Here is a 13,289-nt window from a genome sequence, read left to right on the forward strand (position 1 = left end):
TGGTTTTCAGCAAGATCTTTTATTTATCTTCTGCTCCCCAATCGCGCCACTTCAGTGTGGCAGCCAGGTCCCAAGGGGTTGGGGGGAATGGGGTGTTGGCTTTGTAAACATGGAGCAGAACGGTCGCTATGTGTAGAAGTCATGCACCTGAGTGGTTCTGTTAACAAGAGACTTAATGAGCACAAAGACTTCAGGTGTGTTTGAAATTTCTGCCATTTTCTGTCTTCTGGTTACTGGAACATATCTGCACAGACATTTTAAAACTCAATCAGATGTGATCTCTTTGTGCACAGGCCAATAACAACCTAGCATATTTTGGATGGTGTTTCCTTCTGACAGCTGCCTTTCCCAGCAGATGTGGGTGGAAACACCAGCCCAGTGCATGTGACAGCTGTAAGCTCCATCCATGCCTAGGCTTGTTACAGCTGAGGCTGGACACTGTTCCAAAAGGCATCACTAATGTGGCTGGGAAACAACACTCATGTCAACAAACAAGAGGCAGCTTCCTTGACACAGGGCCCCAAACTGGCCTCTGGGGGCCCTTCCCTTTGGGATAAGATCTGAGTGTCCTTCATAAGAGATCAAAGCGCCAGCACAGGAACCAGGGCTCCTTACACACACTGGTCTGGGTTACTCTCACTAAGTACATACCCTTCTGCAATGAGGAAGACCCAGACTGGCCCTTCCACTGTCTCCAAGTCTAAGGTCTGAGCATTTACCTATAGACAGGTAAGTGAAAATCAGGCGACAGAACTGCAAAGCAAGTCAGATATGGTGGTCAGACCCAGGACTCCAGTTTGCCATGGAAAAGTGTTTCTGGAACATCACTAGGCAATCATGAGGCCCTAGCCCAGCACAGCCCCCACCACTCGGTGCTCTAACCTCCACCTCTGTGGACTTAAAGCAGCTAGAACAGCAGGCATCAGGGCCCAGTGTGGCAGTTGGCTCTGTAGGCAGTGAGGTGAGGTAAATGGATCCCATCTATAGCCAACTTGGGGGAGCCCCAACCTGACCCTTGAGGACACAGGCCTCAGCTTAGCTAGAAAGCACATTTACAGAAAGGCCTCTGGTCACCCCAGCCCTGCATTCTTGCAAGCTGGGACCTAATAGTCTGGAGCGAGACAACAATGGTGACAGCCTCCCCAGGGCCCATCCTGGAACACCTCTGAAATTGTCCAGCAGCACCTCCCCCACTGGCCACGTACATGGACTATGGATGGTCCCTGCCTGGGGTAGTGAAGGCCTCCTAGATGCCAGGATCAGAAGTGAAGCTCTCCAGCTCTCCAGCTCTCCAGCCTGTGTTTTTCTTTGAAGATGACCACAAGAAGTTTACATGATGACATTCAGACAGGGAACTGTTTGGTTACTCTATTTCAGAACACTGAAAAAAAAACCAAGTCGCAATGGAACAAGACCAACCGGGGCACCGAGTCTCTGATCATAGAGTCAAAGGGACACACTGGTAGGCCAGAAAGGAATCTCAAGAGCTAATGATCGGAAGGGAAAAAAATCAAAGGAAATACAAGCTGAAAATTTTCCATTTACAGTAACCAAAGCGAAGAGGGATCCTATGACAGGAAATCCCAAGGAGAGGGTCCCACTGAGACAGGTTTCTGAGCATGGAATCCAAGCTCAGGCGTGGCTGGACCATCCCATGGCCACCTGGGCTCCTCGCCCCTCACCAGCTCCCACATAAGCAATTTCCTCATCGTCCTGGGGCAAAGATGAAATCCAGAGCCTGCCGCTCAGCGGCTGCGACGTTGGGATGCCACAGATCCACCATGAAGACCACCCGTGGGCCATCCTCCGCCAAACCTGCAGGGGAGAGGAGAGGTTCAGTCCATGCAGGCCCTGACCCTGGCACGGGGGCATGGATTGGAAGACCAGAAGACCTCCCGTCTCTGAGTGGGAACATTCATATGGCTTCATGAGGCTCTGAGAAAGGTCGGGGGAAAGGAACAGGGAGAGGGAGGGAGGAGGGGCTGGTGGGGTGCAGAAGACTTTTTGAGCAAGTATCATTGGTTTAAATATGAAGTGTCTCCTCCCGAAGGGCTCACATATTTCGAGGTGGGGCTTTTTGAAGGGAACCCTAACAGGGCATTAATACATGGATGAGTTCATAGCTAACTGTGCTCTTAAGAGGTGGGTCCTGGAGGGAGGAGGAAGCATGTCACTGAACCGTTACTGTGCAGGCTGTGTGCTTATCTCCAGCCCTCTCCTCTCTCTCTGGCTGCTCCCCTGCTCTCTGCTTCCTGGTTGTCTGGAGGGGAGCAGCTTTGCTCTGCCGCACGCACCTTTCCACCATGTGTTCCTGCCTTGCAGCCAGCTGACCATGGACTGAAACATCTGAAACCATGAGCCAAATAGACCTCTCTTCCTTTAAGTTGTAAGTATGAGCTGTTTAGTTCCAGCAATGGTTGCATGGGAGGGAATATGGCAGGGAAACTACTCTGCATGGCTCTGGTGTGGTAGACACATGTCCTTAAACACCTGTTCTAACCCACGGAAAGAAAAACATCAAGAATGAACCCTAATGTAAACTGTGGATGTCAAGTGATAATATATCAATACAGCTCATCAATTATAATACCACAGACTGGGAAATACTGTGTGTGTGTGTGTGTGTGTGTGTGTGTGTGTGTGTGTGTGTTAGGGAGAGGGTGATGGGAAAGCACATACTTGGTACTTTCTGCTCAGTTTTTTTCTGGAAATCTAAAATTTTTCTTAAAGTTTACTGATTAAAAAAAAAGAAAAGAAAAGAATGGGGAATTCTGATGCCCACCTCCATGGGATGCGGTGTGCAGGAAAGAATCATCAAAAAGGAGGCAACGGCCTTCTGCCCAGCACTGGGGCTCGCCCCCGACCACCAGCTCGCAGCCACTTGGAGTTTTCAGACCTAGTAGAAGAAGAGAAAAGAGAGTGAAGGCTGGTGGGATCCAGGCAGGCAGAAGGTGAAGCCTGGTTGTGTCGGGGAGGCTTTCAGTTTTCACAGCACTGGCCTCCTGCTCATCCCCAGAGAGCCTGTGCTAGGCTCTGAACATCTGAGCCCCTGTACTTCCTATGTTGAAATCCCAAGCTCTGGGTTGACAGTGTTAGGAGGCAGGGCTTTTGGAAGAGATGACACCACAGGGTAGGGGTGCAAGGGAGTATGTCTCTCAGCTACTCAAGGATACAGCAAAAATGTATTGTCTATGAATCAGATGCTGGACCTCAGCCTCACCAGATGCCCAATTTGTCAGCCCTTTGACCTTGGCTTTCTGGCCTCAGAACAGTGCGAAATACATCTCTGGTTTACAAGCCACCTGGTCTGTGGTATTTGTCCTAGCAGCTCCCTGGATGAGGACAGCAGGCTGAGCACCAAAGTCCTCTGGGAAAAACCTCTGCTTCTGTGTGCTCCTTCATCCCAGGAATTGGCATCCTTGATCGAAGCCACAGCCAAGGCTCACGATCCATCTGTGAAACTCCTGGGTCCCAGGAAATCAAGGGAGTCAGGCTTGAACTAGCCTTGTCCATCACTTACCCATCTCTAGGGTTGGTTCTGTTGTGATTGAAAACACAGGTTCACGTGGAGCTTGCCTCTTTCAGTTCCTACCATTAAACACATCTAGAGGCTCGATGGACAACTCAGCGTAATCTCCTTGGCACCACTGTAGGGACACCCCTAAGGTCGCACCTGAGCAGACTGCCCTTTGGACTCTGACCCTTTGTGTGACTTCGGGCAAGTTACTCAACCTCCTGGAGTCCCACTGTCACCTGTAAAGTGACTGCATTAGTCTACTTAATTCCAAGGCTGCTACATGACTTTCATGCTTGTCACCAATAACTGAGGACTGACTGTGCAGATTCATGCTGAATAAACACCTTTCCAACATCATACCATCATCTCAGACAGGATAACTGAGCAGGTTATGAGACCTTCTAAGTTACTAGTTAGTCTTCACTGGCACTCAGTCCATCTGATACGCCTACTAGCTGCAGGTTATTAGCAGTGGACTGACTGCTGAATTTCATGGAGTTAGCATGTTTCAACTCTCCACAGCTCATCTCACTAAAGAAGCTGAGACCATCCATCCGACCCTGAAACCGTGACTTCTTGCTTCTGTTACCAGCAGCTGGCGGAGTTAGGGGCATGAAGGTACTTGGCTTGCCAGCTACATTTGCTTTGTGTGTGCCCTTGCTGGCTAGCATGGGCAGAGAAGGCCTTTTGGACTGAGGACTTGTTTGCAGGGACAGTCTAGCTCAGGGGGTCTCAAAACGAGTCTACCTGTCCTCTGGGCTGCTACATGACTCACTGCTATGTGCCATCATGCAAGAGAAATGGTCTGACTTGTTGGCTGGACTCCCTAATGTCTTCCTTATCCTCCCAGCCTGCCAATGGCCCATCACTGTGGAAGCCCAGCAACCAGCTTAGCCAGCAGTAATGAGCAAGACTTCCCCAGCAGAGTACCTGGGAGCTCTTGGGATAGAGACAAGCCCTACACACAGCCTTGGACGGCCCCATACATCCAGGCTCCTTTATGGCTTATGGCTTACTGCTTTCTTGCCACTGGTCCCTGAAGGATGAAGGAGAAGGATGGAAAACGGGCTCTGTCCTCCAGAGGCCCCCACAGCAGGAGGCTGGAGCTAACACGTGGAAGGGGCAGGTACACTCAAGCTGATCCTGGTTTCACTAGCCTCACTGCCTAGAAACCTGACATCTACAGAAAAGACAAACGGGCACCTGATTTTGTTTGTGGAGCTGGGATTTGCTAAGCACATGAATGCACACTCATGTGGTATCTATCTCCCTAGTGACAATGCCTGGAGAGTTCTAGGTCTCAGAGGAGGTTGCTGGGAGTCTGTGGCAGCGCAGTGGGCATATCCCAGCCTCGTGTACTCTGCCGGGTGGTAGCTGGGCCAGGAGTTGTCCTGTAGTTCCACATGGAGTGGGGACAACCCCTCCAGAGGCAGCTCATAGCAAGGCTTTGGCAGATGAGGACCAAATCAACGGAGCAGGTAAGTGAGGAATGAACAGGACTGCCATGGTCCGCAGGGACAAGTCCATCAATGATTGTACAACCCAGCAAGAAGCAGAAAAAGAGGAGTTGGCATCTCGAGAGCACAGCTCTGGGACTGCAAGTGTCTCCTCTGCCCTCAGACAGGTTCATCTCAAGTTGCCTCTGCCTCTGCCCTCGTCTTGACTCCTCCTCTGTCAACATACAAGGTCATGGGAGCCTAACACAGCTTTGCTTCCTTCCTGGGTGCATATTAACAAGGCTTTGGTCATGTAAAGCAGGAAACTCTGAGAAAGCCTGACCTCTGGGCTGGCCTTAGCCATAAAACAGCAGCCACACCCCAGTGGGACAGCTTCCAGGAAGGATATTTGCTGTGTGGGCAACACACAGCATGCACTGGGCTTGGCAGTTAACTTGCCAGGCCAAGGGAATGACAGGCCATGACCAGTGCCCCTGTGGGTGTGTTTACACACAACCTGCAGTGTACACATACAAAAGGCACATTAATACACGGGAAGTAAAGCCTAGAGTTTCTCCCCCTGGAACTCTGTCCCACTGATCCTCAAGCATCTTTCCCTCTCCATCATTCTGGAAGCTTTAAAAAAAATATATAGGGCCTGGGGATGCAACTCAGTTTAGCATGCAGGGGCCCCTGGATTTTATCCCCAGCACCACAAAAAATAAGAACAAAGAAACATAAAGGAAAACCTCTGAAATGAAAGGCATCACTTCCCATTGCCAAGTCTCTTGCCCAATACTGAGGCTCCCTGTACTCGCCACACCATCAGCCAATCTCAGCCCACACCAGCAAAGCCTAGACACAGCTGCCACAAGACGCAAGGGAAGGCCTGGCTCCTCCACACCCCTCATCCTTTGGGGCCATCTCACTACCCAGACACCCACTCTGTCACCTGGAGTGTACCTGCTGCTCAGAGCATGCCCCAGTGCCCTCTCAAGAGGTTTACTGACCATGGTCACCACTCAGATTAACATCCTGCCAGGTACATCACGCGTAACACTTCCGCTCCTCAGAACCGCCCCCAGATAGGTCTGATTCTCTCCAGCTTATGGAGAAGTGGAGGTGCCACATCGCAAGCTTCACGAAGTACGCTGAATAAGCAGGGGTAAATGGGACCCTTACTCAGGTCTGGTGACTTCCCATGCCCGCTCACCTTCCATTGTCTCCTGAGGGCACAGATCATGTTGCACAGATGATCTTTTACACTCTTTACTGACTGAATTGCGTCACACATCAGGCGCTGTGCAAGCAGCCGCTTAAAACCTGACTTCTCTAACCCTCTCGGCAACCCTGTGCCCTAAGTACTGTCTCCACTTTGCAGCCCGGGCACCAAGTCCCAGAGACTTCAGTCACCCGTCCAGGCTCACAGCTGACCATGAATTCAGACTCTGCCATTGTCCCTTTGCCTGCCTTGCACTGGCTCGAAATATCCATGTCTGTGGCTCTCATCGTTCCCATTACTTATCTCTTCCTCTTTTTAAGGAGTAAAGTCTTCTGTGCAAACCACATCCTACTCAGAATCTGCACCCAGAGCACAGAGGGTGTGGGGGTGCACGGTCCCTGTGGGTAAAGCAGAGGTGCGAGGCCTGGAGTACCCTGCTCTGATTGCTCCCTGGCAGCCCTGAGGCTCCCTGCAGAACACACTGAAGTCATCATGGTGGCACACACCTGTAATTCCAGCCACTCAGGAGGCTGAGGGAGGAGGACTGCAAGCTCAAGGCCATCCTGGGCAACTCACTGAGAACCTGTCTCAAAATAAAAAGAACTGGGGGTATGGCTCAGATGCACAGCTCTTCAAAACAGCCACCTAAATAAGTCTGATTTCCTCTGGCTTAGGAAGAAAAAGTTGTCTTGGGCCTATGGGTACCCCTCTGTTAAGGACCTGGGTTCTATCCACAATACTACAAAATGACACTGATGGACCCCACTCCAGCCCACATAGGGAACCTCCTGCTGTCCCCTCTGCCAGACCCCAAAGGCAGTACTGGGTGCCATGCCTGCCACCACACGCTCTCGTCTGGGATGCTCCCCAGCAAGGCTATCATCCAGGAGCCAGCCCTCTGCTTCCATGCCCCAGGCACCAGGCAGCACAGGCACTGGAGGATTAACTGCCCTATTTACGGAGCTGTTTGATCCAGCCTGTACTGAGGGCTGGCTCTGTACCAGGCTCTGTGTGATCGCTTTCAACACACACTCTCTGACTGGACTGATTCTCAGGCTAACTCTGGGTAGGAGAATCTTTCCAGTTCCACTTTCTAAGTGAGGAAACTGAGGCTCAGAGAGTGAGTAGCTTGGGCAAAGTGACACAGCTAGCTGGTGGTAGGGCTAGGGTACAAACAAAGCTGATCTAACTGCAGACGCTGTTTGCAAAACCTCTGCTACCCACACACAATATATGTATTACCAATACTGCCAGAATCTGAATAAAACATCCCTAACACCCAGTATCAGTTCCTCCTCGGTGACTCAAGAGGTGCTAAGCAGCTTTCACAGCATCCTGGACGTCATCTGGACCTCAGTGATCTTTGTAACAGCCTCTGGCTCCAGAGCCACATGTGACCACTGTAACTTAAGCCAGAACTTTAGCCCCTCAGTTGTGCTAACCATATTTTGCAAATCTTTTTTTCCCCAGCATTGGGAATAGAATCCAGGACTTTGCACATACTAGACAAGCTTTCTTCCACAGATGTGCCTCCAGCCCCATACTAACCATATCTCAAGCACTGAATGGCCACCCAAGGCTAGTGGGATGATATTGGGTCTGGTAAAGGCAGAGAACATTTTCATCATCACAAGAGTTTACAGAGCTTCTATCAGAAATTAGATTTAGGGACAGGGACTGGGCTTGCCGGTACAGCGTGTGTTTAACATACACGAGGCCCTGGGTTTCATCATCAGCACTGCCAAAAACAAGTCTGATGTGCTGTGCACTTCCACATCTGTAATCCCAGCCCTCTGGGAAGCTGAGGCAGGAAGAGCGAAAGTTTGAACCCATCTCAGGCAATGTGGCAACTAATTTTGCCAAGATCATGTTTCAAAATAAAAATGAAAAAGGGCTGGGATATAGCTTGGTGTGAAGGTCCTGGGTTCAATCCTTAGTCCTAGGAAAAAAAAAAAAAAAGGCTTATACTAATCTGAGCTTTCACTGGGGACTCAATTTGTGCTATCAAAATTGTTTACATATAATTATTAATTTTCAATAAAACCACAGTGAAACAAAGGCTGAGCTCCACAGCGTTCACATCCTTTTCATCGGTGGGGCTGAGATGTGGACGTGCATGCCAAGGGACCACGTACCCGCAGCTTACCTAAGTGGCACCGGATGCGGATATTCGTGGGCCCGTAGTGCTCAGTTATCACAGTCCCGGGGCTCAGCACGGAGATGCACGCATTCCCAAAAACATTGTTCCCAATACAGGTCCGAAGGCTTCCCAGCAAGCGGTACGTCCGTGGGCACTTCCTGCAGTTCCTGGGGACGCAAACGCCCTGATTGACCAAGTAAAAGGTGAACCACTCCCCGCTGGGGGTGCTGTTCATTTTCCAGCCCTGTGGGAGGCTGCAGTTTGAGAAAGCTTTGTAAAGGGTCTCAAATTCACACAGAATGGTCTGGAAGTTCCGCTCCAGCACCTCGACATCATGTTTCTGTGCATCCCGCGGGAAGTACGGTGTGGTGGGGAGGTCGGGCAGGAAGAAGACCTCCGGCTTCTGGATGGAAGGCCGGCTGTTGAGGTAGCGGCCCTGCTCGCGGATGCCCTTGTGGATACGGCCCATGCCAGACCACGAGTAGCGCTTGGCGTACTCCTGCAGGTTGTGGTAGAGTTTCTGGTTGAGCCCCTCACTGTGCGTGCAGCGCACGCACTCAGGGGACTGGCAGTACACATACCCGTTCTGCAGCCCATTGGCGTCTGCACCCTGCATGAGCGAGTTCACAGAGACATAGGGTCGTGGCTGCTCTCTGCCCACGTGGTAGCAGTACCACACAAACAGGACCAGTAGGCAGGCCACAGTGACCACGGCGCTGGTGTCACAATCCCGCACGGACTGGATGCCGCTGGCAATGCAGTCCCTCAAGCCGTCCAGGGACCAGCTCCAGGCCATTAGCCACTCAAGCGACATCTTGTGGGGCTTGTTACTGAGGGTAGGAAGGCAGGTCAGTCAGTCTTCTGGGGTCCCACAGGTCTCCACACCATGCACGCTAGCGCAGGGGGTAAGGGGTGGCCACAGCAGGGGGAGGCATGGCTGCCACTGTTCCTCGTGTCCTGCCACAGGTGCCATGGGTGGATGATGAGGCCTGATGGCCGGGTCACCAGTTCACTCCACTCTGTAAAAGTCACTATAGGTGAGGTGAAGGAGCTGGCTGATGTCCCATTAGCAAGTAGGTTTGCCCATTGTGAAAGGGTGCTTTAGAAGTCTCAACCTGGAAAAAGAAGACACGCCATAAATATTATGCCTCAACAGATATTCAAGGTCTCATTTCAGAAGGCTCTTGGTATGGGGTGCTCTTTGCAATCTTGTATATTCCCTCAGTTTTAAAACTATCCCATTTCCCAAGAGGCCAGCAGCGCATCATCTGCATTAGGACTGCTGGCCCACTTCAGCAGCCTCACCCACACCGTGCCATCCACAGGAGGTGCTATTATCTCCATTTTCCAGATGACAAAAATGAGGCCGAGAGGCCACATAATGTACTCAAGTCACACAGCCAGCGACAAAAACTTCACCTGTCTTCAAATTCTGTATCTATGTAGTTTGCTGTACTGTTTTACATGCTTATTCTCCTTTCACTGTTGTATCTTTTATCAAGAAGAAAGCTGGATTCAAAAGCATCTTACAAATGGCAAAGAAGTCTTTAAAATTACATGCTATTTATTTTTTATTCTCAAACACCTCATTCTTATCTGATCTGGAATGCCTCTAACAATAGTTAAGCTAATACCAAGTTAAAAAAGGAGGTGGGTACTTTGGGGTCAAAACCATGGCAGACCCAGGGCTTTTTCTGCCATCCAGCTGGAGACTGCCTGCTGGCCTCACCCAAAGGGCCACAAGAATTAAATCGCGGAAGGAGAAGTCCTTCCAGGTTTGACTCGGTTTCTCACATGCAGAAGTCCTTTTGCCTGCCGTTTTGCCACAGATCAAGGCCAGCAACTAGCACCTCAATTACTCTGATAACTAAAAAGGTGAATCAGAGCCCAACAGTCAGGGCCGAGAACCCAGCCACGTTTCCCAGCATCTCTGAAACTGTGTCCATCCTGATTGTTCCAACTCAGCAGGAAGAGCGAGCCCTATGTTCCACTACGAGTTTGTACATTTGGTCTCTGCTGCAGGAGCGCAACTGTGAAACCTGATTTTTTACTCTCTCCTCTGCCAGGAATGTGAGGGCAACTAAGCAAATAAGAAAACTGTACCCTCCCCTTTCCTGGGTACTGCTCTGTCCTGGAAACTGCTTGCAGCATGGAAGAAAAGTCATGAATCCAAACTGGAGATGGCTGGACAAAGGATTAAGGCCAATCACGGGCACGTCACTTCCCTGCTCTGAGTCTCAGTTCTTCAGATGTTGAGTAGGGTTAACATCCATCTCACTGGCTGCAGGTGAAAGGTGACGGCTGGAAAGCACTTATGATGATATAGAATGAGCACCCAGGGCGTGCTGGTCACTGTGAGAACCTGTGGCACTGCACACTAGCCAGCAAACTGAAGTGGGTGGAGAAAGCAAGGTGTCTCAAGACACTGATCCCAACAGCTCAGGATAAGTGCTGCACAGTCCCAGTGTCACACATTTCAAGCGATTTTTCTGTCTCTAGACTTGCTAAGCTAAAAACAAAAGGGAAACCTTCGGTGCTCATTAACTGCCTACTGACTTTTTCCCAGTTTTGGTTGAATAAAGAATCACTTGACTATAATGTTTAGTAGTCAAAAACACACATGCTGAATATTCATGGGGATTTTTATGTTTCTAGGAAAAATACCAGAGCGAGGAGGTTAGAAGCTACTTCTCAAATGCACATGAAAGAGAGGCTGAGCCCTGCTGGATATTAAGTGCCTCTTTCTTCCCCTTTGTTTGCTCCTACTTTTATTATAAACTAGCAGCTGTTTCCTCTTTAGGAAAAGGGAGGAAAATCCAAGGTGTGTTGTCTGGTGCTGTCTTCCACACAGAATTCAAGATTCCTGAAATTCAGTGTGAAACTCTCATCAGTGTGATAACAACCACTTTAGGAAAGGAATTTCCTCATCACCGAGCCAAGCCCTTAAGTGGAACTCTTAAACTCTGTGTCTCTTTTTTTTCTAAAATATTCCAAGAGTGCCACGGTGGTAACTTTACATGCACCTGTTAGGTGTTGGTTCCCATCAACCTTGCTAATCACTCAAGTTCAAGTCCATCAAAATGCAACCAAGGAAACCAAGCAGATGATGAGAGAAGTTCTCCAGCCCTTGCCTTCCTCTGGTTCAGGGAAGATTGTTCTGTACAAAGCCAGCCACGAGCCCTCCTGAAGGTTAGGCCTAAATGAAAGACAGTCTGAAATCCTAATGCCCTGAACCCAGTTTCAGAGCCTCCTCACAGGTCAAGTTCAGAATTTTCATATCATCCAGTCACTTTCAGCCAAAGTGGCCAGCAAATCTCTGGCCCCAGAGGTGCAGTTACAAGTTCATAGCTGATCTGTGGCAATGAAAGAAACCCTCAAGTTGATAGTGACTGGTTTTTTATTTTATTAAGCACTGATTCCAACAACCCTTAAACACTCCCCATGACGACCTCCCACCCACCTCCAGTGAAGTGGAAAACGATTTACACCCATCCCCCACCAAGTTCTTCATCTCAGGGACCACGACAACTTCCAGCCTTCTTCACACATCTACTCATTTTCATGTTTCAATTTTATCCCCTTCAGGCATGGGGACATCTTGCTGTGCTGTGCTTTAATAACATTGGAAAGTCAGATCTTAAAGGTCAGTTGGCTCTGGGGAGTAAGAGTCCAAATTCAAGTCCAATCCAATGTAACTTCAGGACCATGAACACCTGGGGAGACAGCTTCAACCTGACCCAGTTAACGGTGTTCTGATGACCAGCCCAGGAGGCTGTCCAGTGCTAAAGAGCTCTGGTCACCCTCAGGGTGAGGCCAAGTCTCTGGACCCCCCCCAACCCCAAGGGGCAGGAAGCCACAGAGTTGCTCAGAGGCCAGCCTTTCTCCTGTAGGGAGGGCTCACCTTCCTCTGCCTTGGCAAGCGATCCCGGCACCCACCAGCTCTGGAGTGGGAAAGAGGGGAGGGCAGAGGATAGGTTAATGTAGACATAGATGGTGACTACCGGGAGGCCAGGGGTTTAGGAGGACTGAACAACGGGAAGATGAGCGTTGACAGGAAAAGTGAGCCATCAGCTAAGGATGAAGGAAGAAGGTGTATGGCGCGTGACAGATAACTCGTGGGACGGGGAGGTGGGTCACCAGTGGGAAATATGGCAAGTAGGTGATGCTGAGGCCAGGAGAGGGAGGGTAGTTCCAGGGAAAGGGATGTCGTGGGGGAGGGGACTGCGACCAGGAAGAGAGGAGGAGGAGGAAAGGATGGAGGCGGAGGAGAGGAAGTGAAAAGAGGAGGAAGAGGAGGAGGAGGAGCAGGAGGGGGAGGAGGAAGAAGAGAAAAAGGAGGAGGAGGTGGTGGAGGTAGTTGGTGATGCCTGCTCCGGCCGCGGTATCCCCGGCGGGGGCGCTCGGCACGTAGCGGGCGCTGGGCCCGCGGCCCCTAGCCGGCCGGGATGCGGACGCAGGCGTCTTGAGCACCCTCCGCGGGCCGCAGCCGCCCGGCCCCCGCGCAGCCCCGTCCCTCCCGTCAGCCCGGCACCCCCAAGAGACGCCGCTCACCTGCGCCTGGGCGCGCAGGCGACTCCGGGGACCCAGGCGACGCCGCCGCCCGAGGGCGCGGACGCGCAGACGCCCCCTGCCCGAGCCGCGGAGGCCCCGCCCGGCCGCCGCCTGGCCCGCGCCACCGCTGCCTGACCGAGCCGAGCCGCGCCGAACCGGTGCCCGCCGGTGCCGACGCCGCGCTGCGCTCCGCGGAGCCGCGGGGACCACAACTCCCACAATGCCGCGCGCGGGCCCGGCGGGGGCGGGGCGGCGGCGGGCGGGGCCGGGACCCCCACCCAGCACCTGCGCTCGGCGCACCGGAGGCCGGGCTGCGCTCTCCAGTAGGGGTCCCCAGGGTTGCGCGTGCACCCCTCCTCGCAGACCTGGGACGCGCAGATGGCGCCCTGTGCGCATCCTCGGGTCCCGCGCACAGCTGCCTTC

The 13,289-nt window shown here is 51.7% G+C and overlaps 1 protein-coding gene across 1 annotated transcript; it reads right to left on the reverse strand.

Moving 5' to 3' along the window:
• On the reverse strand, positions 1-13,002 carry Asphd2 (aspartate beta-hydroxylase domain containing 2). The gene is made up of 4 exons (XM_063226023.1): positions 12,867-13,002; positions 8,322-9,430; positions 2,783-2,896; positions 1-1,815 (listed from the first exon to the last, which is right to left on the reverse strand). The coding sequence occupies exons 2-4, from the start codon at positions 9,127-9,129 to the stop codon at positions 1,706-1,708; spliced, it is 1,032 nt and encodes a 343-aa protein (XP_063082093.1). The 5' UTR covers positions 9,130-9,430; positions 12,867-13,002; the 3' UTR covers positions 1-1,705.
• Positions 13,003-13,289: the final 287 nt, after the last annotated feature.

This window comes from Cavia porcellus, unplaced genomic scaffold, assembly GCF_034190915.1.
Source record: "Cavia porcellus strain 051 isolate PalLab524CR breed Dunkin Hartley unplaced genomic scaffold, mCavPor4.1 scaffold_16, whole genome shotgun sequence".
Classification (NCBI taxonomy): domain Eukaryota; kingdom Metazoa; phylum Chordata; class Mammalia; order Rodentia; family Caviidae; genus Cavia; species Cavia porcellus.

What these genes read in the sequence shown, in the direction of transcription:
- Asphd2 (XM_063226023.1), bottom strand. Translation starts at nt 9,129, where the DNA reads ATGTCGCTTGAGTGGCTAATGGCCTGGAGCTGGTCCCTGGACGGCTTG. An exon ending in CCGCATCCGGTGCCACTTAG is followed by an intron (nt 2,897 to 8,321) that starts GTAAGCTGCGGG and finishes TTCTTCTACTAG; the next exon opens with GTCTGAAAACTCCAAGTGGC. An exon ending in GCACACCGCATCCCATGGAG is followed by an intron (nt 1,816 to 2,782) that starts GTGGGCATCAGA and finishes TCTCCCCTGCAG; the next exon opens with GTTTGGCGGAGGATGGCCCA.